At 37.4% G+C, this 26490-nt stretch overlaps 2 protein-coding genes across 4 annotated transcripts in view; one reads left to right on the top strand and one right to left on the bottom strand.

Annotated features, from left to right (window-relative positions):
• Window positions 1-26490, bottom strand: part of Hpse2 (heparanase 2 (inactive)) — a 593647-nt gene that overhangs the window by 443340 nt on the left and 123817 nt on the right. The gene's annotated exons all lie outside the window — the stretch shown is intronic.
• On the top strand, window positions 19201-19464 carry LOC114626466 (60S ribosomal protein L36a-like). The gene has a single exon (XM_028773863.1). The coding sequence runs from the start codon at window positions 19201-19203 to the stop codon at window positions 19462-19464; it is 264 nt and encodes an 87-aa protein (XP_028629696.1).

Consider the following 26490-nt stretch of genomic DNA (forward strand, 5'->3'; position numbering starts at 1 on the left):
GAAGGAAGGAAGGAAGGAAGGAAGGAAGGAAGGAAGGAAGGAAGGAAGGAAGGGGAAAGAAACAAAGAAACATAAATATAAATAGCAAAAAAATAATAATACAGATCAAATTAGAAACACAAAATAAGAAGGAAAGGCTAAAGAAACTCAAAATGTTCTCTATATAAAATTAATAAATGCCTCCAAGAAATAATTGAGGAAAGATTATTTTTAAAACAACAAAATAATATTCCTATGGAATCTACAGATATTAAAGAAAACTAAGAGCATAATCTAAAGAATGTTAAGCCAATAAGGTAACAATTTAAGCAAGGTAAGAACATCTATTTTAAAACTATAACTTAATAAAATGAACTTAAGAAGAACTAGAAAATTTGAAATCCTATATGTGTATAAAAAATTACATTGATAATAAATATTTCCAACAGAGAAAATCAGACTCATTTGAGCTCACTGGCAGACTCTATAAAACTGTAAAAAAAAAAAACAAAAAAAAACAAAAAACAAAAACAAAAACTTAGTACCAAATTAAAAAATACTTAAAAACTTAAAAAAAAAACTCCTTGGAATCAGAAGAGAGAAAACTGTTACAACTCGCTTAATAAGCCTACTTAACACTGACACCGAAGCCTGATGAGGATTCAGCACAGCAACAAGCCTACAGACCAGGAGCCTACATTCTCAGCTACATAGTTACATAGGGAAAATGTCCTTTTCAACAACTGTTACTGCAACATAGATAAACAGATGAAAAATTGAGCATTAATTTCTCCTCCAAAAATCCAAATAAACCTAATATGAATACAAAAGCTATACAATGCCTAAAAGAAAACAGGTGAAAAAAATGTTTATTTGGGAGCAGAAAAGGCTTTCTTAGATGGGACACAAACACCATAAACTATAAAAGAAAACTTTTGATAAATTAGACATTACCACAAATAAACTCTTGTGTTCTACAAAACTTACAATTATTTTTAAGGTAATCTAAGAAAACATATATTTGGGGATTTTTTTTAATTAAAAATGATTTGGAGGTGACAGCTACATTTGTCTGTGAGTATAAAGACGATTTCAAATACAGTTAGGAATTAGGCCAGACTAACAAAGTGGCAATAGTAGATTCTCTCCTAAGATCCACGACCTCACTAGAGACACTGGCTAGATTTCTGGTACCAAGCTGGTCTCCCTCCTCTGAGTGGACCTTAAGGCTGATGAGACAGCCGACAGTTATCACCAACATATGAGTGCTACTTAAAGCATCTGTACAAGCATCATGTTGATACGAGTCATTGTTATGGTTCTAGGAGTCGCTTTTTGGTCTTGTGAGAAGCTGATGGAGTGAAAGGAGAGGGAAAATTAATGTAATTACATTTTAGTTACAAATGTATAAAAACAATTTTAGTGAGCAGGGAGGAGCTGGAGCGATAGCTGAGCAGTTAAAAGCACGTGTTGCTCTAACAGAGGACTTGGATTTGGTTACCAGCATCCTCATGATGGCTTAGACTCAACTATAACTTCAATTCCAAGGGATCCAACACCTTTTTCTGACATTCACAGGCACCAGTCACAGGAATGGTGCACATACATACATGTAGGCAAAATACTCATATGCAAAAAAAATCTAAAATAAATTGGAAAAAATTGATGAACAATTGATGCACATAATGGATGAATATCATGAACATTGTGTTAACATTAAAGATTCAGATCCAGCGGCCAGTAAGCTGTCTCAGCAAGTAAAGGTGCTTGTGACCAAACCCAGCTCCCTGAGGTCAACACAGGGACCTCCATGGGAGAGGGAGAGAACCAAGTCTTTTATGTTGTCTTCTAACCTCAACAAACACACAGGTATACAGAGAGACGGATAGATACACAGACAGACACACACACACATTAAATAAATAAGTGTAATTTTTAATCCAGATACAAAGGAGTACATATAAAAGTTTAAAAAAAAGAAAATAATTTATAGCAACAAATGTAGGCACACTGCTGCCTCTCAAGGGTGACGACTAGAGAGGAGTAAAGGAAGACTTCGTGAGTGAAGGAAACATGAGAGATCTGGTCTGAGATGGCGTTTAATATTCAGGAATACTTTCATTAAAACTAAAATGTTTTCATTGTACTACACATGAATTTTACTTTGATTCTCTTAAAGTGCCAGTACAGGAAAACCAATTCCAGTTCCTTCCACAAATCAAAAGATATCAATTCCTAGGTAATATAAAAATAAACTGTTCTGGTAATATAAAAATAAACAAAAGCAACTTGGAGAGGAGAGTCTATTTTAGAATATATATAATATATTCATTTGTAAAGAGGATTCCCATATAATTAATATACTCATATAATATATGTATATATTACATATATTACATATAACATATATAATATACATATTATATAATAAAAGGAAATCAGGGGAGGAACTCAAGACAGGAACCTGGGTGTGAGAATTAAAGCAAAGCCCATGGAATGTTGCTTACTCAATCACACGTCTGCCTTGCTCAGTTTGCTTTCTTGAATACTTTGGGACAACTTGTCCAGGGTAGCATACCCACAATGGGCTAGGCCCTTCCAAATCAATCAACAATCAGGAAAATGTCCTGCAGACTTGCCTACAAGCAATCTGATGGAAGCATTTTTTTCTTCAGTTGAGGTTCCTCTTCCCTAATAACTCTAGCTTGTGACAAAAACTACCCAGAATGCCAAGTGTCCCATCAGCTCCTAAGCTATGACAACATAACTTAAAGAGAAAGTTCCAAAATGCATTTAATTTCTACAGGTTAGAAAAATTATATTCATGACAGAAGGACAAGGACAGGAAGCAACCGATAGCATGATTTTAATCTGCCAATTGCTGCTTCCCATTGCATCCATACAGTGTTCAACTTTGAAGGAAAACACACCTGAGCATCAAATAGCACCTATAACCTTTCCAGCCTCAATCCCATAAATTGGGAATAACTCCAGGCAAATATTGTCACAAAGACAACAGCCAGTACCTCCAGAAGCAACCATTCCCCTGTAGCCCCAACGAGGACACTCAAGTCAGTAAGATGGACCTTTCCCAACATTAACCCAGGATTCCTACCAAGCTGACATGGAGATGAACTTACTTTGTCCAGCTGGCTGCAAACCACATGCATAAATTCTTTCTTGCTCACCCTCATGCTAGCCTTCCCCTCCCCTCTTCCTGGTTCTTTTCTCTTTCACACATGCACAAACAGTCACGTCGTCATAGGAGAAAAGTGAACACTGAATCTTATGGGTAAAAAGCCAGATGTTTTCCAATTTTCCTTCACAAAACTATATTTTATATCATGTTCTTCTATGGATTTATAGCCAATGAAGAGATGTTACTACATTAGCTCATGGAGGGGGATGATAAAAACTGGGAAGGAAGAGTCAGACAAGGCAAAGAGAAGCTCTCCAGAAGGCTGCAATCGGAGAAGCATGACAAATGGGGAGCGCACTTTTAGAGGGTTCAGGCAGAAAAGCAGATTGCCTGACTGGGAGAGATTCTCCACAGCTGGAGCATCGCACACACCATCTGGAATTTTTTAAATGTGCTTTCCCCAGGTGATCTGATTCTCAGAGTGCCAATGGAGATGAGAAAAGGGGGAGATTGTATAGCTCAGAATAGCTTCAAATGCTCCCCAAATTATTTAATGAAATCTTGTTTGAATCAGTTTCAGCTTCTCCAAGCTGAGCCTCCAGTTTTGTGCTATTTCCTTACAACTAGTTGAATGTTTGGATTTTAACCCCTAAAGGTTTTCTGTGTAGGGGAACAAAGTAATATTCTTAGTATAGTGGTCAAAAGAGGCATTTAAATTGTCAGATTTGCTCTAAAATTCTACTACAGGCCAACAACGCCTTGTTTTCAGCCTGTTCCTTGACTGATCTTAGCAATACTTTGCCATCACCAAATGGAGACCTTATACTTAGGTCCTCAATTTTCGTTCCCAGATGGTCCAAACTCCAGATTTAAAACATTAAAGAAAAATAATATGTAAAAGACAAAGAACAATCATAAACCCTTAAAATAATGAATGGTTGATTTCCTTTCTTTCATAAACATTTGTGAATTTGTGTGTGACACAGAGGAATACACGGTGACAAAAACAGTACAGAGCTTTGGAATAGGAAGATGGGGTTAAAGATAGTTAAGAGAATTTAACATACACACACACACTTTTCGGTTTGATGTGATTGGTTTAGGTTTGGTTGGTTGGTTTTCCATCTCTTCTTGGTGTGAAAAGCCAGACAGTAATTATTTTAGGCTTTTAGGCCACACAGGCTCTGTTACACTCACTCATGCAATTGTAGCACAGAAGCCATCACAGACAGACAGCTGTGGCTGCATTCAATACAGTGACCGAAATTTGAATTTCATAGACTCTGACTTCTCATCAAATATTATCCTTCTTTTGTCCGTTTTTAATCATTTAAAATGTTAGAACCATTGGTATCTTGCAGAATATACAAAAACAGGCAGTGAGTCAGATTTGAGTCATATTTGCCTAATCTCTGTTTTATACCAATAAAGATTACTATCCTGGTTTCATTTCCTGAACTACACAATGGTTCCAGCCAAAGTCTTGCCTGTGACCTTGCCTGACAGATTTTTTTAAATTAAAGTGTTGTATCACACTGTGAAGGAACGTGGTGTGGAGTCTCAGGACACTCATAACATAAGCTCCTCTCCCACTTTTAAGTCTCAAGAATGTGCTATCTGCCTACTCTACTAGTACATCTTCTTTTACTCTTATCGGTTACAAGATAAGCGACCTGTGGTAATGCTGAACATTTTCAGATACCTACAACTACTTTACTTTGATGATGACAAAGGTTAATATAGGCACTTTTAATATCTTTTTTTTTTTTTGGTTTTTTTCGAGACAGGGTTTCTCTGTATAGTCCTGGCTGTCCTGGAACTCACCCTGTAGACCAGGCTGGCCTCGAACTCAGAAATCCGCCTGCCTCTGCCTCAATATCTTTATTTTCATTTAGATCAAAGCATTAACATGCCAGACAAAACAAAATAGCATTGTTATCTTAGCAGACTCACTTTCCGGGAACAATAAATTCATATGTCATAAAAACAAATAAATATGGGTAAAAAATTTACAGAATATCTTAAATTCTATAATGAAAAGTTCAGCAGAATATATTTCACAGTTTTCTCTGAAAGGACTATATCTAGGTAAAGGTACCAGGCAGGAGCTACAACCATAGACAGGAATCCTGCTCTTACATCATTTCCCCCAACACAAGCAGAAAAATACTATGACTAAAAGAGTGATCACTACAAAAGAAAAAGAAGCTGTCACACAGAGAGTGCTGGATGGGAGATAAGGAAGAAGGGACATGATAGAAGGGTAAGAGGGCATAAGAGGATGGATATCCTTAAGGCACGCGTCAGGGTTATGCTTTCATGCTTAAAGTCAATGATGTGTTTAAAAGTTTAAGTGTGTAGTGTTTAGAATGCCACCAAAACATTTTATTAGGAAACACTAAAGAATCAAATTAATCGACTGGCTTGCTCTTCCCTGGGGAAGGTTACTTCTCCACTCGAGGCATTCCTCACAAGTGTCTGTAGGCTTTTGTGGATGGTTGAGGCCTCTTGGGCTTTCTCCTGTCCATGTTAGCATTTCTATACATATAAGTAACATTATGCAGACTGAACAGGCGGTACTTACATATTTAGGAGTGTGTGTGTGTGTGTGTGTGTTGTGTGCATGCGCATGTACAAGGGTACCCATATGAAAAATGAGACCTGTAAATTTAAAAGGGAACAATTTAAAAATTTTAAAAAGGGTATGTAGAAGGATCTGGAGAGAGGAAAGGGAATAGAAAATTACATAATTATAATATCAAAATGAAAGAAATAATATTTTCAAAATCACATTAACTGACTGGTGATAGGTACAAATGATAATTTATCAAGAAACTCAGACAAGGCTGCATACCAGGATAGAATTTTCTCAACAATGTGGTCTTGCATAAAGGGTTCTACAAAGAAAAAAATCCAGACATTGAAATGAAGAAGTGGTACATACATCAGTGACAGAGAGAGAGGATGCTGGATACAGAACTTAAACAGGAAGAAAATCTACCAGTCATGGCAAAAAAAAAAAAAAAAATCCATCAAATCAGAGAAAGGGAGTTTTAAAAAGCCTAGACGGTACAATGTCAGACTTGATAGCTAGGCAACCTAGCTCCGTGACAAACCGCATCTCCTCTGCATAGCCAATCTGTGGTAGTAGTCAATGAAGATTTTCATACGACCTTCCTGTGCATTAACTTTAACTACACAGCCCTATAAAGATGTTTTCCCTTTCAGTCAGCCACAGTAGGATTTTCCTGCTTATGGGTTAGAATCATAACCAGCATAGCATTCTATAGTAGTGTTTCATTGTATAGTAACTGTATGATGTCTTGTACAATGTCACATATCTTGTTTGGTTTGTTTTGATTGAGTGATTACCTCCTCCTACTTTGCTTTCTAGACTCCAGACTAGCTAGGAATCCCATGTCAGTGTCTTCTAATATCCTTGCTCTTCTCAAACACCAGGTGGCCAAGTCTTAGGAATTACATGCCTTCACTAATACATGCTAAAGAGAAATAATTAACCACTTCTAGTTATAAACAAAATAATGAAGTATAGTGATCTTCTGACCTTTTCTTACATGCTCACAGACACTAGAATCAAGTAGCTAAATCTTCTCATTAAATAACTTGAGGCTATTTTAAAAGGTGGTTTTTCTTATTGTATCTTTCCATATCACACTGATGTCTACAAATATTAAGGCCTAAGAGACCAACAGCAGTATCATGGCCTTCAAAGAGAGACTTAAATTTATATCCAGGGGATCCACTGAGACTTCAGCCAGTAATCTGTCCATAAGCAAAGCTGATGGCCAGAGCCAGAAGTCATGAAATAAGGAAAGCTAAAATCCAAAAGCTAAGCCAAGAACTATAATACAGAGTTGGCAGAGAGAACCCAGGAAGGGAAATGGGTGTCAACTCTAAGCCAAGGAGTTACAAACACCTCATCTCCCCACAGCCACCTAGAGAGACTGTACACCTACCACTGCTTCACTGGTCTCCTTAAACACAGCTGAGCAACATGCACCCCCAGAAACACTGAGTTGAAGAAAAGAACTAAGGCCTTCTTTATCCTGCGGCTTCTTAGCTTTTTGTCTCTTCTCTAGTATTTCCTATGAGTATGAACTAGATGTCTAGCAGTTCAGGTTTAGATATGTGTCCTTCCTTCTTCACTGAGCAACTAACTGAATCTCTGTGAACCTCAGTTAAGTATCAGCAATCTGTGCCATCATCGATTCAAGGCTATAAGGGAATTCTGTATGTAAAAACCTAGGAGATTTCACAAAATAAAGAAGTGGACTTTTATTTATTTATTTATTTATTTATTTAAGAAAGCGTACTATAAGGACGGAGCCAGGGTGACTGCTCCACGTTAAAGTGCTTGTCATGTGAGCAAGAACAATCTCCAGAATTAACAATAATGATAGGTGGGCGTGGCAGCTCACCTGCAGTACCAGTGTGCTGAAGTAGAGAGATCTCCTACAGAAGATGGCTAACTGACCTAGCCTCCCTAGTGAAACCCTACTTCAACATATGAGGTAGGAAGCAATGGAAGACTCCTGAGGCTAGCCTGGGCTTCCACACGCCCTTTACACACATGATCATGCGCATCACCACCCACCAACATATACATACACATGTAAAGAATAGTTAATAAAAATGTTAACATCACTAATAAAATCTACATAGTAATATGAAAAAGAAAAAATTCACATTTTGAAAATAAGGCAATAGAAATCACCAGCAAGTCACAAAACAAATAAATGATGTTCCACTGTCTTAGAGATCAAGAAATTGTAAACCAATCATGAAAGAGCATTTTCAGCATGGCAGAGATTTTAAAGATTAATAAGATTAATGTTGGTGAAGGATAGTGGGAGGGGCAAGATACAGTCACAGTATGAGAAATATAAAACATTTAGGTGAGCAATACACCTGTTAGCCATTAAGATTGGAATAACCATTCTATTTCTATTAAGATTTCATGAAGATATATGTTTAAAGATATAGACTAAAAACTAAAATATAAATATATACCTACCTATCTACTTTATTTGATGTTTGTTACACACATTATTTTTAGACATTAATAAACAAAAGTATAAAAATCTACTCAGCTGTTAAATTATTTAGTCCACGTAAGGAAAACCTGGAGCACAAGCAGAAGACTGAGGAGAAGATTACACTGGATCTAGTCTGTCTATCTCCCATCTATCCTGACGAGAAACTGTCCATAACAAGTCCGTCCCAGTCAGAAACAAAGGAATGAATCCACCACATTCCCAGCCTTTCCTTATTTCCTTGCAGATATATATCCCACAGACAAATCTTCTCAACAAATGCATATATATTGCTCTTACAATGCATTTTACACTATTCTTTAATCCACATAAACGTTTCATAGATTTTAAATAAAAATATTCATTTCACGTGAAACAAAATGGATAAAGTTGGAAGGAAGGAAGGAAGGAAGGAAAGAAGGAAGGAAGGAAGGAAGGACACAAAAGAGGAAAGGGGAGGGGAGGGGAGAGGAGAAGAAGAAGGAGAAGAGAGGAAAAAAGGAAAAAAAGTTCTGGTGTAAATAGGGAAAGGAAACACTTGATCACTATTGGAGTGCCATTATGTAAATCAATGAAGAAGGTCGTCAAAAAGCTAAAAAAATCTAACCTGTGGTCAGGCTATGCCATTCCTGGGCATAGTCACAAAGAATTCCACACTCCACTACTGAGATACGTGCTCATCCAACTTCCATGCTGAGGAAATGGAAGCATCCTAGCTGTTCATCAAGTGATGAATGAATGGTAAAATGTGTGGTATTGAAACAACAGAAATTTATTCAGCCATGAAGGAAAATGAAATGACATCTACAAGTAAATGGATGGAGCTGGAAACAACCGTGTGAGCTAAGCCTCTTATGCTTACTCCCCCGCCCCCCGTAGACATTAGCTTTCTATTCTCAGACACATGCGTCTCATATGAAAGATCAGGAGTTCTCAGGAAATTACTAGGGAGTCATGGGGTGGGCTTTCAGGAGAGGGACAGTTGAATATACTAGCAAAAAAGGGTAGAGGGGGAATAATGGAACAGAATGGGTTAAAGTAGGGTGTGGGTGAAGAGCAGGGTAGAGGAGAGAGTAGTGGGGGAATAAATAACACTAAAGGCATTTTTAAAAAGAAGATGAGTGTAATCCTACTAAGGTCAAAACTTTCATATATGTGTGTGCATATATAATCATAAAGAGTTAAAATTAAGTTCCTCTATAAAAGGCAACCATGCCCCTACGAGACAACAGAGAGTAGTAAAAATGTCCAGTATCAATGGCTTTCTTTTCTTGGAGTTGCTGGCCAGTGAGGTGCTACAGACACCCAAACATTATAGACCACTGTCATTGTTCTTGGTTATCCTCCAGAATTTAATGGTAAATCCTATCACTGAAGATACCATATACTTCGGTCATAGAACATGGAAAACTCAGGCTGGTGCTGACTTAGAAGCTTCGTCTGCACTGGCTAGTTCTCGTGGTTCTGGAAGGGGCTGTGTACACTACCAGATGAGACAAGTAGTCATCCATCGTGTGCAGCTGTGAACCCTGTGAGCCGGACACAAAACATGTCCACTAGTGTAACAGTGGTGTGAACATCGAGCAAATCAACAAACACTTTCTGCTTGGATGCAAGCCTGCTTTACAGAATGAATCCATATCTGGCACTATTACTGGACCAGGAACCCATCCATGCTAGACTGGCCATGTACCCTAGGGAAGAACCTACTACGATCCTTCTAAAAGGAGAATACTAGACTGATTCCTTAACAACTTACCATTATACGGATAGATCAGTGTATCTTTAAATCTGAGAAGCCTCCATTTACAATGAATGATGATTAACATGGAGACCCACAACTGGCTAAGGTGTAGAGAATGAGACTACAGAATTCTTATCCTAAACAGAATGTACACACTATGCCTGCTCCTCCCAAGGCTCAAGTATCACTACAAAAAGTAGGAAGATTGTAAGAGTCCGAGACAGCAGACAACTACAAGAAAACAGTGCCTACTGTACACAGCAGGGCAGCTACACAAATAAACTCACAGCAACCAAAACAGCATGCATAAAACTTGTACAGATTTTAGTGAGATAAAAATCTCAGCATGGAGATGGGAACTGGACACATTATCAACTGTTAGCTGCTGGGAGATGGGGAAACAATTTTTCTTCAAATGCCCTGGTAAGTCAACCTTGTTGCAGTGAAAGAACATGTCTGGGTTACAAAGTTGGTCTCAAAGGGAAAAAGAAAAAGTGTACAAAGTTGAGTTGGATAGGGAGGAAAGAAGAACAGATTTGGGAAGAGTTGGAGAAAGAGTATAACCAAAACATGTATAGAAATCTCAAATAACAAATAAATTGTAAAAAACAAAACAGCAACAGTCATTTAAAGCAAAGGTGAGACTGAGTGTTAGAAGATGACAAGGAGCTGAGACAGGAGAGTTAAGGGAGTGTGCTGGTGTTTGTAGGTAAATATTGTCACAGTACATAATGGACCTCAAAAACTGTTTTATGAACTCTATTATTGTGAATATATCACAAAAATCAATGATTTTTTACTATATACAAAAATATTGTGTGGACTGTAAAACAACATATGCAGGTTATATTGTATGTTACATTTATTAACCAAACTGAATTTAAGATGACGCACAAAAGTAATGACCAATTTATGAACAGAATTTCTTATAATTATTTTAAAGTCAAAAAAATGAGAAAATACTGTACTATTTCTATATACTTAGGAATATTATCATTCTGGATTTTAAACAGCTCTCTATTTTTGTAGTGTGTGTGTGTTTGTGTGTGTGTGTGCACGCATGCGCGCTATGATTTCCAAGTGGAGGGAAGAAGACAACTTGGAGGAGTCAGCTCTCTTCTCCTACCATGTGGGATGCGGAGACTGAACTCAGGCTGTCAGACTATTGATAAGCACATTTACTAAAGAGCTATCTCAAGGCCAAAAATATCTTTAGAAAGAATATGTGCTAGTCATCTTTTCATTATTACAACAAATGTTTCAGGTAACCAACTTTAAAAGACAGCTTTCTTTCACCCTACAGTCTGGGCGGCTTCAGTCCATGACTGACGGGCTCAACTGCTTTGATCCGGTGACAAGCCTGCACCTTATGATGAAACGATGTGGCAGAGCGAAGTCACTCACCTCACAACCCACACAAAACGACAGAGAAGAAGAGCAGGTCCCATGACCCTCTTCAATACTGTACCCCCAGGACCTCATGACCTCCTTCCTATCGGGGACTTGTGTTAGAGAGATTTTACCACCTTCCAATAGCACTGCTTGCTGGAGGCTATTCTAGAACCACACTATAGAAAATAGAACCAAGAGAAGTTTTTCTATAAAGATTTTCCTTTTATATTATTGCTTTTATGCTTAAAGAAGATTATAAACATTAACATTTTTCCTAGAACATGACACTTTGACATAATCTTAAATATAAGCACATTTCTCTGACAAAAGTTCACCAGGTCAATTTTGTGAGATCAGCAATCTAAATATATATTCTTTACATTTTATCACTAATGATAACATTTAACTGTTACAATTTTATCAAGACAATAATTATAAGGAAATCATGTTGGCCTCAACAAAGAAGCACTGTTCAGGACCCTTGGGTCAGGGCAATTTGTCATCATAAGCCCCTTTTCCCATCTGTACCAATGTTCTTCGTGTGCTACTTCTGAAAAGGACCCATAGCTCCCTTCTAATAAAATCCATCTTCAAGAAAGGATAAGAAAAATATACATTGATGAGTAAGCATACACAAAATAATAAAGCTTAATTTTACAAATCAATTGTTTTTATTTAACAAAACTACCAAAAGTTACCAGTTATTGACACAGCAAAAGCAAATTGATGACCCTGTCCTTATCAAACAGGTAAACAAGGAGGCAGGACAGTAAGATATAATGATTGTTTTAATGGAAAGTGATGGTTAGTTTGAACTGTCAACTTGATATATTCTAGAATTACCTGGAAAGAGGATCTCAAAGAGAGATAATCTTAACCAGGTGAACCTGTGGGCTTATATGTGTTGGATTATCCCTATTACCTTAATTTAAGTAGCAAGACTACCTAAATTAATGTAATTAACTTGGTAGCACCCTAAAGTAATGGGTAGCACCATTCACTCCACTGGAATCCTGAACTGTGTAAGAATGAAACAAGCTATCTCAGAGTAAGCATTCATGTACTAATTTATTACTCTCTCCTCTTAATTGTGTATGTGACATGACTATCTGCTTCCAATCCTGATGCCTCGACTTCCCCACAATGATGGCATGTAACCTAGAATTGTAAGCCAAATAAATTTTTTCTCACCTAAGTTTCATTGGTCAGAATATTAGTCCGTTAAAGCAACAGGATGAAAAACTAGACATAGAGTTAAGACAGGGTGTTAAAGGAGAGGAAGTTAAAGCAAGTACAATTGTTCACAGAACTCTAAGAGAAATACTCAAGCCAAGGCTTAAGAATGAGTGGGCACTAACCAAACAGAGCCAGGTGGGAAGAAGACAGTATGAAGAATGACTTCCTGAGACCTCTGAGATCACATTATCTCTTCATCCAAAGGATGTCTGCTCTTGATGAGCACTAAAGTTGAGAATAATGTAAGCTTCCTAATTTCCAGTTCTTGTCATTATCTGGAATACTATTTCTCTCACTTCTCCTCCATTCAGCTCCAAGTAATCATAGAAAATGACCAATCCAGTAAAATGAGAAGTCACAGCAAACCACAAACACAAGGCAGAAACTGAACAAACACAGGCAGACAGCTGGGGAAAGGGTTTTGGAAAATCTTTCTCTAGAAGAAAAAAAAACTGTTTTGGACAAAACAGAATTTTCAGCAACAGTGTATATGTCACTAAAGATTATAGCTTTGGCAGGGTAGTAAATATTCAACCCCAAGGTCCTAACAGAATAAATATCTGGATAGTCTCTGCCAAACCAAGATTACAAACTACTACTATATCTTCTGAAGTAAAAATAATCAGCAATAAATTTATCTTTTTTTCTAACTAAGCAATACTTACAGGGGAATTTATAGCTTTAAACGCCTCTATTAGAAAGGAAAAAGAATCCCAAATCACTAACCCAAGTTTCCACCATAGGAACCTAATATGAAGAACAAATTGAACCCAAATTTTTAACCTGAAATAGTAAAAAACAAACAAAAAAAAAACAGATTTAAAAAAAAAAAACATTGTCTTTAATCGTTCTTTACAGTCCAGTCATTACCCCTTCCCATCATCCCTCTGACTTTAAACAAGGCCCCTAGGGAAGGAGAGATAGAGGGAAAAATGGATAGGGAAAGGTGGAATTAAGAAGACAGGAAGGTTGATGAAGAGAGGAAGGGAAGAAGAGGGTGGAGGGAAAGGGAAGGAGAAATGGAGGAGAGAGGGGAGGGAGGGAGAGGAGAGAAGAAAAAGAAGGAAGACAGAGGCAAAGAACCAGGATCAATGATGGAGATATGAGACTCGCAATCCAACTCCTAGGGCTCTAGGGTATTTGCTCTTGTGCTCCACACTGCGCCAGAGGGAAGGAAGGAGGACTGTAATAACAGCCACTCTAAACCATTTTCTCTCATCTCACTACTCTTGAGGTTGCTACAGTATACCAGGTCTTGTCAGAATCACAAGACAACCATTCTTTCAGCAGCCCCAGAGAAACTAAGGGATTGGATGCATAATCTATTTTCTTTTTTCTCGGGAGGTAACTGTGAAGCTAAGATTTTCCTTCCATTCGCTCCTGATGAGCTAAGGGATGGGTTACAGTGACTGCCAGCCAAAACATTTAGCCCTTACTAGCTCCTTGACATTCTCCAACAATCAGATCACAAGTAGTCTTTTTGAACAATCCCCAAATGGACCAGGACACTGGAGATGTTATACATTATCCATATGCAGGAAAAAGCTTGGCTCTTGGGAGAAGGACAGTCCCAGTTATTTACTTCTATGCCTTAGCAAGGATAATCCTATCAGTTTCTAAGTCGTTGGCTACATATTTTCCTGAGCTATAAGCATTTTTCAAATAATTTTTAGATGCCTCACAAATGTAATGTCTTCATTTTTTATGGTTGAACTGGTGAGTTTGTGGGGAAAGAAGATCTACAGCCTCCTACTGCTTCATTCCAAATTGTCAATGATTATTCTTCTCCCTTTTTTCCTCTCCTTCCCTTTTTCTTAGTTCCTCTCTCCATGCTCAGTACCCTCTGCTACTAAGAATCGAACCTAGAATCGCCTTAGGATAGGCAAGACTTCTACCACAGGGCTATGTCTCTAACTCTTCCCGTTTTAAACTTCCTATTTTGAGGATCTCATCAAGCTGTCCAAGCTGGCTTTAAATACACTCTGTTGTCTAAACATAGTATTTTTTGTGATCTGCTTGCCTCAGTCTCCCAAGTAGCTGGAATTATAGGTTTTTACCATTAGGCTCAACAGATCACCAATAATTTCCTATTTTGAAAATATTTTAATTTCAGAGCTATTAGTTTAATAGTTATCCATTATCAGACACAACTTAATGAACTTAGTTTGAACTAGCTTGGATAATAAATATTAATAATAATAGCAACAAGGTAAAATGTCCTTACTGTTTCTTATGTAGCAAGAAATATAACCAAAACCAATATTGGATGTGGGAAATAGTGGCCTCATAGGCAAACACCATGATGAATTTCATTCCTAATGCCATATAACCTATCATGATAAAGAAGCTGTTGGCATCTTAAAACACTATGCTGGTTTGTTTTATGTCAACTTGATGCAAGCTAGAGACATCTGGAAAGAAAAAAATCTCAATTGAGAAAATGCTCCCAGCCAATTGGCCTGTAGACAAGCCTGTAGTTCATTTTCTTAATTGATGGTTAGAGTGGGAGGAACCAGCCGACTGTGGGTAATGCTATGCCTAGGCAGGTGGACCTGGATGGTATAAGAAGACAGGCTGAGCAAGCTATGGAAGCAGCTCTCCTCAAGGGCCTCTGCTTCAGCTCTTGCCCCCATGTTCCTACACTGTTTGAGTTCCTACCCTGACTTCCAACAGTGATGGACTGTGGTGCTGAACTGATTTTGACCAAGACATTTATTTCATCACAGTACTAGAAACCCTAACTAAGATAACACTAAAACTATAGCTTTAGGTATGTAAGAAAAATGTATGATACTTAAGAGCTCATTTCTTTTATTTTGCATTATTTGACACTGTTCAATCATCTTATAAAGGTTAATGATCCCAAGTCTACATGTTTCTGACACACATTTAAAAGTAATCAAGGTTCTATTTTATAAGTGCTATTTGAGATATGTTGGCATTACTCAAATGGTGCCCTTTAAAATAAGGAGACTGAGTCAGAAGCTATCACTCAAGTGCCATATGGATCAAAGATGCTTTATACAACCGAGTTCTATCAATTCCTACTACAGCCCATGTTCTTGCCAATGGCATCTTTAACATATACAACAAGATTTTTTTTCACATTGATAGTCCAAACTTTCTCCAACAGCCACATTTGGCAGTTTATATGTAACAAGTTTCTACCTTTTATATAAAGCTAACTTTAGAATACTCACACTTTTTTGCTTGGGTTTAAGAAATGTAGACTGGTTTGGTGGAAAAAAACCCACAAAACTCTCATCTTAAATAGGTTTTCCAAACTAAAAATTGATAAAGAAATTTCAGAGGCAAACTATGCCACTGACAAATTAAACTTAACAGAAATCTACATGTTTTCTTCTCAACAATCTATAGACCTTCTCTTAACGTATCACATTATGGGCCATAAAGCAAATCTTAACAAATACAAAATTAAAAATTTCTACTTTAATTCTTCTACATACAGCCATCCAGTTTGACCAACACCATTAGCTCAAAATGCTGTTCCCCCCACACACACATCCCCAGTATGTATTTCTGCCTTTTTAATAAAAAAAAAGTCAAGTGTCCAGAAGTTTGTAGATTTATGTCTAGGTTTTCAATTACATTCCATTGATCATGTGTCTTTTTTTGTACCAAACCATGCTGCTCTTTTAATACTATAGCTCAGTAGCATAACTTGAAATTGAAGATGCTGATACCCCCCATGTTCTGTTTTGTTTTGCTTTGCTTTTAATTATTCAGGATTGTTTTAGATATCCTGGGATTTTTATGTTTCCATATGAAATTGAAAATTGTCCTTTCAAGATCTGTGAAGAATTGTGATAGGATTTACATTGTATCTGTACATTGCTTATGGGAGAATACCATTTTATGATATTAACTCCACCAGCTCATGAGCATAGGAGAGCTCCTAAGGTTTTTATCATACAAATCTTTCAGTTGCTTGGTTAGAGACACCGCAAGATATTTTATATTGTTTGAGGCTATTGTGAAAGTTGTTGTTTCCATGGTTTCTTTCTCAGTTTGTTTCTCATTTGTATATAAGAGGCCTACAGATTACTGTGAGTTAATTTCGTATCCATCCATCTTGCTGGAAATGTTTATCAGCTATAGGATTCACCACTGGAATTTTTAGGGTCATTTATGTATACTATTATATCCTCTACAAATAACAATATTTTGACTTCCTTTCCAATTTTTGTCCCATTGATCTTCTTTGGTTTTCTTATTGCACTAGCTAAGACTATAAGTACTATATTGAATAGATACAGAGAAAGTGAACAATCTTGTCTTGTTTCTGGTTTGAGCAGAATTGCTTTGAGTTTCTCTCAATGTAAGTTGATGTTAACTATGGGCTTGCCGTTAACCGTACTTATTATGTGGAGGTATGTCCCATTTATTCCTAATTTCTCCAGGACTTTTATCATGAAAGGGTATTGGATTTTGCAAAGGTCTTCTTAGAATATAATGAAATGATAATGTGGGTTTTATCTTTCAGTTTGTTCAGATGTGGATTATATTTATCAATTTATGGATGCTGAACTGAAAGGATGATATAAACCCCTCTTGTCTCCATTTAAGGACCAGGCCCAATTTTGAGAAGAAGGCCATAAGGCACCAGCTCCAGAAACAGACCATAAAATCCAGAAACAAGGTCATAAAACCCACTCCCAAAGAACAGCTTGGGGATAACCACAAAAATGAAGAAATATCTTATCCCTGGATGGGTCATCTGTGCTGGGCTGTTCTATCTCATCCTATGGTTAAATATTCAAGACATAGGAATGCAGGACATGGACCACCTGTAACCCCCTAGTACCCACCAATGAAATTTCAGATTACCTAATGTAAGATTACTGTGCGCAACTTAGACAGACAACACGAGACGACTGAGACGACCGGTTCCACGGGAGGGGGTTTATTCAGGGTAGAAGGTAAGAGGGGGGGGTGTAGGGGGAGGGAAGATGGAGGGGGAAGAAAAGAAGAGAGCGAGGTCAGGGAAGCTCCACCTATTTGTATGGACGATGACAGTAGCTATTTTTTCCCAGGTACAGGTGAGGTAGCCAGGTGAATTGTGGGAGTGTTATCTTGGTTGCCTCAGCAATGATGTAGCAGTCAGAAGTTGCCTGGTGCCTGAATGTGAGTTCGGACTTATACTAACACCTAATCCTTCTAGAGAGTTGCCTAGTTCCCTATAAGAAGGCCTACATGCCGTAGTCTGGAGTCACCAATTTAGAGAATGGTTGACCCTCACATGCTATAGTTTCTGCAGAATAAACACTCTTTGTCTTTGCATACTATCTTCCTTCAATGATTTTTGGACCCTTACAGAACCATCATTTCTGGGATGAAACTTACTTGATCAAGGTGGACGACTCTTTGATGTGTTCTTGGATTTTTTTTTAATATTTTATTGAGAACTTTTGCATCTATGTACATAAAAGAAATTGTCTGGGTCTTTGTTGTGTCTTTATGTGGATTGAGTATCACAATATGATATAAATGTCTTGTAAAATGAATTGGGCAATGTTCCTTCTGATTCTATTTTGTAGAATAATTTTGCCACCCTACCAAAAACTTATTCCAAACATATCAAAGATTTCAATATAAAACCTGATATACTGAATGAGACAGAAGAGAATTAATAGGTCTCTCTTGTACCTTTTGTGTATCTTGGGCTCTCTTCCTTCTTCTCTTTTTGCTTTGTCCAATTCCAAGGTGTTAGTTTTTGTTTTATATTATTATATTTTACTATGCTTTGTACTATTATTATTATTATCCCTTAGCAGCTTATTTGTTTTCTAATGGAGACAGAAATGAAGAGGATCTGGATGGGAGAAAAGGAAGGAAGGACCTAGAAGGAACAGAGAGAAGAGAAACCATAATCAGAATGTAGCATGTAAGAAAAGAATCTATTTCCAATAAAAAACAAATACAAAAGAATCAAAGTCCTGTTCTCAAACCACTGTGGAATAAAACTAAAAATAAACAAGATGAGAAACTATAGAAACAGTTGGAGAGTGAACAAACACTTTTGAATGAACTCTGGGTCATTAAAAAATGAAGAGACTGTTTAAAAATCCCTAGTGATGGAGTGACCCACAAATGTTGTATTGCTAGGTTTCAGAAACTGTGTCCTTTTATTCTCAATTGTTTTTGGAGCCTGAAGCACCAAGCTAGCAAGATATGCAAATGTCACTTCCTCATCTGCCTTTTACAAAAAGGCAAGCTACAGTGGGGAAGGTGACCTTCCCCAGACATCCAGTAGAGTTAGAATGCGGCTTTCTGCCTAATAAAGAGCTGCTGGCTGGAGCTGGGGCAGAACTTCTCCGAAGGCTGAGGTCACTGGGATGCAGGGAGATGCCCAGAGACTCTAGCTGAGTAAGAGACTGCCCCAGCAAAACGTCAACAGCTTTAAACTGTATAGATGTCTCCTGTCTCCCCATCTTAATTAAACCTCAAACAGGATCCTCAAAAGCCTCTCAATACCCTAGAATCAAATGAAACTGCCTTTCCAGAACCATTAGGATACAGCCAAGAAGGTTCTAATAAAAATGTATAGCTAAGTGCTTACATGGAAAATAAAAGAGGATAAACTTCCGTTGCTGCTCTCTCCTCTCTCTTTCTGAGCTGATAGTGCTCCTGCCAACATGGTGAACGTTGCTAAGACCCGCTGGACATTCTGCAAGAAATGTGGGAAGCACCAACCCCACAAGGTGACCCAGTACAAGAAGGGCAAGGATTCTTTGTATGCCCAGGGAAAGCGGCGTTATGACAGGAAACAGAGTGGCTATGGTGGTCAGACTAAGCCTATTTTCCGCAAAAAGGCTAAAACTACAAAGAAGATCGTGCTGCGACTGGAGTGCATCGAGCCCAACTGCAGATCTCAGAAGATGCTAGCTAGTAAGAGGTGAAAGCATTTTGAACTGGGAGGCGACAAGAAGAGAAAGGGCCAAGTGATCCAGTTCTAAGCCGATTTTGTTATGAAGACAGTAAAATCTCGACCTTTCACCCCCTTTGATTGTCTTTGGTGAGGGAATAAATTAAAGCTTTCATAAAAAAAAAGAAAATAAAAGAGATTACAAACAACCTAAGATATATCTACAAATTAAATTTAAAAAAAAAGAAAGCCAACTCAACTGTACTAAACAGTAAGAAATACTGAAGATCAGAAAAGAAATTAATAAATGGTGACCAATAAAATCAATGAGTTAGTTCTTTGAAAGAATGGAATTACATATATCTCATTAAAATCTATATTAAATGTATCAAAGCTTGTAATACAAGACTGAACTTTGACATTGTTAAAAGAAAAGAATTCAAGTTATAGACATGGGGAAGATTTTTTTTCTTCTTTTTTTTGATTTTTTTTCTTCAAATGACTTGAGTAGCATTGTAATCAACCCCAAGAACGTGCTAGTCAGATTTCAATAATTAATCTACATAGTAACTATGTAGATTTCATGAAATTAATCTATTTATCTACACAGGAAAGGAAACAATCCCTAGAGTGAAGAGGCAGCCTACAAACTGGGAGGAAAATCTTTTTAAACTATATATCAGATAAAGTTTAAATATGCAGAATATATGAAAACTATAAAAATTAAACACAAAAGTCTTCAGATAACCTCATGAACTGAATAGACTTTTATCAAAAGAAGAAAAACAAATGGCCAATAAATACTTGAAAAGTATTCTATATCCTTAGGCACCATAAAATACAAACTACAATCACGTTGGGATTCCAGCTCCCCCTATTACTAGCTAACACCGGCTAACATGCAAAACACAAATGACAGATGTTGGCAAGGATATGGGGAAAGAGAACTCTTATCAACTGCTGGTGGGAATGTGAAGGTGTGCAGCCACTATGGAAACTAGTGTGAAGGTTCCTCAAAACCTAAAATAGAACTGCTATATATCTAGAGACAGCACATTTAGAGATTGGTAGTGGTACATATACTCCATAGAATTCTATCCATTTATACAGCAAAGTAAAATCATGACACTTAAAGAAAAATGAACAGAACTGTAAATCCTGCTACACATGATATGCCAGACTCAGAAAGATAAATACCACATTTTCTCTCATATGCAGATCCTAGATTTTAATCTCTCCCCACTTTTGTGTGTGTATGTGTGTCTGTGTGTGTGCGCCCACACATGTGCAGATGTGTGTGTCATGTGAGTATAAAGATTTCTGAAGAGATTTCTTAAGAAGATTTCTTAAGAGAGAGGAGGAAGGTTACAAAAGAGAGAGTGCGGGAACTTGAGTAGATGTGACATAAAGCAGAGGAGACAGGACTACATAACAAGGCCAGAAGCAAAAAGGAAAGAAGTAAAGAGGGATGGGGGGAAGTGACGACAGGAAGAAGATGAGTATTTTAAAAAGTGTGTCCAGACATGCCATAGTGACTTCTATACCAACTTTATAACTTTTTTCTATTTTATATGTATTTTATTGTATATGTTTTGTCCACATGTATGTCTATAAAGCACATACATGCCTGGTGCCTACAGACTCCAGAAGAGGGTGTTATACCCACTGCACTGGATTTACGGATGATAGTAGCTGCCATGTGGATGCTGTAAGCAAACACAGGTCCTCTGGAAGATCACCCAGTGCTCATGACCACTATGCCATCTCTCCAGCCTCATCTACACTAACTTTAAAAGCTAATAAAACATAATGATGTAATAAGGTATTGAATTTTAGAATAAATAAAGCATTTTATGAAAAACAATTGCAGTAAAAACAGAGGCAAAGGCAACAAAGACAGTGACACGGGCTGGGGAATGTCCATGAACCTGAAAACACAGTCCATTGATGAGTTCCATCAAGACTCACAAGCCACATGTGATTATGAAAAAGTTTTGTCTTGTTTTGTTGATTTTAAGTAATCACTCAAGGTTTTCCATCAAAAGAAAATACCTAATTATTCCATTTTTAAACATGAAATGGAATATAGCACTAGCTATTGGGAAAAGGCTACCATTTACAGGCAGGTCAGAAGTCCAAATTTATTTGGTTTGTGCCCTTTGCAGTGAAGACCATAAAACACAATTCTTCCCCATCCTGAAATAAATGCTAAGCAGAGTAATGCTTTAGAATGTCAACAGAATGCCACAGAGAAACATTTGCTTTTCTTGGTAACCAGTGCATTTAAGGGCACTGGAGTCCATTCTTGGAATTCCAGAAAACTAAAGACAAAACAATGCTTTCAGGCTTTTCCCCTTAAGGAAAATACTGGGAGAAAACTAAAATGTAAAGTAGCCCTTTGCCTATACTTTGTCTCTTTCATTCATACACACATACACACACAAACATACACACATGAATACACACAGACACACGTGCACACCCCCATGCATGCCTACGTAGACACACACCCACAAACAAACCCACAGACACATATACTCGTACACACAGTCTCACATACAGAGAGACTCACAGGCATACATAGGCATACACATACTCATGTGTGTGCACACACACAGACACACACACAGACACAGACACACACACACACGTAAACTAAAAGGGGGAATTGCAGAGAAAATCTCTTGTGTGCTATATGGATGCAACACCTGTCAATCAAAGCTGATTGGCCTGTAGCTGAGGCAGAAAATAGAAGATGGGACACCTGATAAGAAGAATAATTTTGGGATAAAGCTAGGTATAGGAGATTTGGGCCCCCAGGAACTGGAAGAGGAACAGGTGTGGAACCTGAGTAGAACTCAGATTAGAATAAACAAGTTCTGAATTTATGAGCTAGTCGGAAAGTAAGCCAAGGTATCTGGCCAAGTTATGTGTAAATTCAATTTGCATATCAGAGTCATAATTCCAGGAGCTTCGGGTCAGGAGGAAACAGCCTACTTTACACATGCACAGATGTGTGTGCACACACAGAGAGACACACATGCTGGCACATTCATTCCTAGGTTAGCCAAAGTTCCAGTGTAAGAGAGGAAAAGCCAAATGTCTTCAGGTCTGGACCTTCCCTAACACTGCAAGGATTATTTTTAAAGTTAGACACTTTAGCAGACATTAGTACAGGATCACACTGGGCACACAGCAGCTCTACTAGTTAGAAATTGACTTGCACTGGCCAATGGTTGATTTTATCACTTATCAGAGTAGAACATGTAAAGACAGACCAGTATATGAACTGCCTCGGTCTATGCTGCTTGACATACAAAAAAGTACATTAAAAAATAACAAGATCAGCTGGGGAAGATGGTGCACACCTCTAATCCCAGCACTCGAAGGCAAAGATAGACAGATATCTTTAAGTTTGAGGCCAGCCTAGTCTACATAATGAGTTCCAGGACAACAAGGACTACACAGAGAAACTTTGTCTTGAAAATAATAATAATTATAATTATTAATGTAACTATAATAATTATAATTATTAATATTAAAAGCACAAACTCTACAATGAGGAAGATTAGCTCTTCCTATTTTACAATTTCCCTCTCCTCTCGGCTCAAAGAACACTTCTACACAGCAGTTCCCTGCCATACCTCTACTGCTGCTGGAGAATTCCCTCTACTTCCACATGTTTCTTCTATGTCCCTTTAGTGGGTCTGTACATTTGCTTCAAGAAAGAAAAGAAGAGAATGACAAGCCAGATACAGCAATCTCTACATGCATCCTAAGTGAAGAACAAGTATGCTCAACCTCTGTGCAGCATCAGCAAAAAAAAAAAAAAAAAAAAAACCAAAAAAAAACACAAACACAAACAAAAAAAAACACTCTTACTAGGTGTAGTCATGTGAGTCTTGAATCTTGAAATAGGAAAGAAATCTGATATTTTAGTTATACCAACTCTTCATTTTAAAACCAAAAAAAAGTCTAAAGAAATCATTTGGCATGGCATGTGTGGTGGTGTACGCCTTTAATTCCAGCACTCAGAAGGCAGAGGCAGACAGATCTATGAGTTCAAGATTAGCCTGGTCTACAGAGCTAGTTTCAAGACAGCCAGGGTTACACAGAGAAACCTTGTCTCAAAATCATTTGTTCAACAACATTTGTCTAAACACATACATTGTAGTTAATACCAAGGTCCAAATTTCTCATTCAACATCACAGTTTACCATGCTGGAGCTAGCTGCATGATGGTTCTAGAAATCTACATCACCTCACATGTCTTAAGTAAGGGAAAACTCCATGAAGACACAACCTAAGAGCTCTTTATACTTTGTGTACCATTCAAAGATTTTTCTAAGTTTTTTTTTTCCACTTAAATCCCTTTCAGTGGCCATCACAGGGGATTATATATCTACATATGCAACATGAAAGGCTTCCTGAAGAAAGTCATACTCATTCAAAGTGTTACATGAAAACTGAGAACGATCCCTGCTACTATAGAAGGGGATGCAACACTGTGGCAGAGCGTTCCCCTAGCAATGAGTGTCTCTGGGCTCAGTCCATAGAGGCCCTCCCCCCACATGCATATCCACATGCCCTAGATATCAGAAGTTTATCATCTATTTGTGATGCTAATATTAAAGAAGTGACTGAAATTATATGCTGATGAATTGAGGTTAACCAAAAATACTCAGAAATGTGAAGTGTTTTCAAAGCAAATTCCAAATTTTGATATTCAAGGACCAAAAGTTGGTACCAGCTATTTTATCTTCTGTCTTAGCATTCAATGTACCGTGTGTTCTACCCATGCCAGATACCTCAGTGCTCTCTGGTATCCATACCAAACACTTGCCCAGTTCCCTGTCCACAGATATCACCCTACCTGGATTATTCTTCTCATTATCCTGAGCCCACACACTTCTGTTACCAGTTAAAACCACATTCACTTCCAAAGTGTATCACAGATGGTCTGGGTTATTGAAACCTTTCTAAAACAGAAAACAAATCAGTTTGTGTCCCTGGGTCATGAGAACTTATCAAGGTTGGAATAACTACAGAAAAGCCTCCCTTCCACAGTTAATAGCTTGTCCCTCTCGGCTGATCTGTGATGCTTTTCAGCATTCCCACACAGGGAATTATTTAGTTTAGTATCTAAGGGCCAGAGCCAGCCCTTGGATACATGTGAATAGAAAGTACTGACGTCAATGGAAATTCTGGGTGTGCATCTGAGGGCAGACTATGGTCTTCTGCATATTCCCAAAGTAACTGTTGAAATTCTTTGTTAAGTTTGGTTTGACTTCAATGAATATACAATACCAGGCATAATGACCAACAACCATGATCAAATAAAGACCCGCATGGCTCAATGGACTACTGTATGGGCCTTTTGGCCTAAGCCAATAATGAGATTTTAAATGCCTATGAAGTTCCTTAGTTCATAATGACCAGCCCAAAACAAGGAAAATAAAAAATCTTTTTTGTCTTTCTAGAACAATCTTCTAGTTAAAGAGAAAAATCAAACTGAAAATTCTAATTAATATTGGCATCCTTTAAAGAACTTAAGAATGTTGGATAAAAGCTATACTCAATAACAAACCTTGACTATTAGTCTTCGGTCATTAATTTGCTATATTTTTGTTTGCTTTTTACTGTTTTTTTACTGAATTTTTATCACTTATAATAATTCTATAACTGACAAAACAACAATTTGAAGCTACTTACAAACTGAGACTCAGCCTAGGCTCCTTCTTGACTTGATATCCATCTGCCTTTGGCCACCATGAATACAAACCCCTGTGACAAAGACCCTTCATTCCTGTCCCCTTAATATGCCAGAGTTTCCACATCAGCTCTATCTGTAGTACTGTTGTTTTTCCAAAGAAAACTGGGACATCCTTAACTGCTCTGGTATTTTTCTCCCTATTTTTAGTATCACATGTGCATTACACAGATGGCAGAGTGGTCCTTTTAAACGTGTGTGTGTGTGTGTGTGTGTGTGTGTGTGTGTGTGTGTGTGTGTTATTATAATAACTAAAGAAGAAAGCATGAGTTTAATAGGGATTGGGAAAATAGATGAGGAGGCAGATGGGGGAGAGTATCTGGTAAAATAAGATATAAATATAGCACTTATAGATAAAATTCTCAAAAAAATAATGAAATAAGTGTTAAAATAAACATAACAGAGGGCCAGTAAAGATGCTTTCTCTCAAGACTGATAGTTGAAGTCCAGTTCTAGGTACCAACATGGTAAAAGAAGAAAGCCTATTCTTGAAGGCTGTCTTCAGACCTCCACACATGAACCATGGCATGCACTCCTCTAATAGATTAATTAAACAATTAATTAATGCAACAACATTTTTAAATGGATTATCAAAATTTGATTACATGTTGGCATTTACTATTAAAATCAATTTATAAATAATTTCTTCTAAAAATTCTAAACATAGAGACTCAATCCTAAACCCCATTTCTGACCATTAATCAGAAATGTAGCTCAACAAATCTATATTTAGTGCCGAATAGCAAGCAGGCTCTGGATTTCAAACAGAATTAAGATATGACCCCTGCACTAAAATATTGTTTTTTTATAAATGTTCTTATGTGGTAGTTCTTAACTAGATTATTAAAATCCAACTAAAAATGCTGTGATCCTTTCTGGTAATTTTAGAGACCTTATTCTAACTTGAAAGATTTCTAAGGCCCCTACCAGGTCCTCATTCTTCCTGCTCATTAATTCTCTGAAGACAATCTTCTCTCTATAGGGCCATTGTTTATTTTATAAGCCTCTAGCTTCTTTGATGTCCCTGAAACATAGAAGATATGATTATGACTCAGGCTCACCCACACGCATACACATGCTCACAAAAATAAAATAAGATAAAGCGGAATAATTTCCAGGTCCTTTTCTCCATAGCATTCCCAAAACCACAAAGAGAAAACAAGGGAATGTGCCCAAAAAGGACAGAGCGTTAGGACCAGACATTTATCCAAAGTCGTGACTCATTTTTTAAATTTTTTCATTCTTTTCTATTGAAAATAGATTTCTTTTCTCTTTTCTTTTAATACATTC

The sequence above is a fragment of the Grammomys surdaster genome, unplaced genomic scaffold (genome assembly GCF_004785775.1).
Source record: "Grammomys surdaster isolate TR1022 unplaced genomic scaffold, NIH_TR_1.0 66, whole genome shotgun sequence".
NCBI lineage: Eukaryota > Metazoa > Chordata > Mammalia > Rodentia > Muridae > Grammomys > Grammomys surdaster.

Coding starts and splice junctions, on each gene's coding strand:
- LOC114626466 (XM_028773863.1), top strand. CDS start 19,201: ATGGTGAACGTTGCTAAGACCCGCTGGACATTCTGCAAGAAATGTGGG.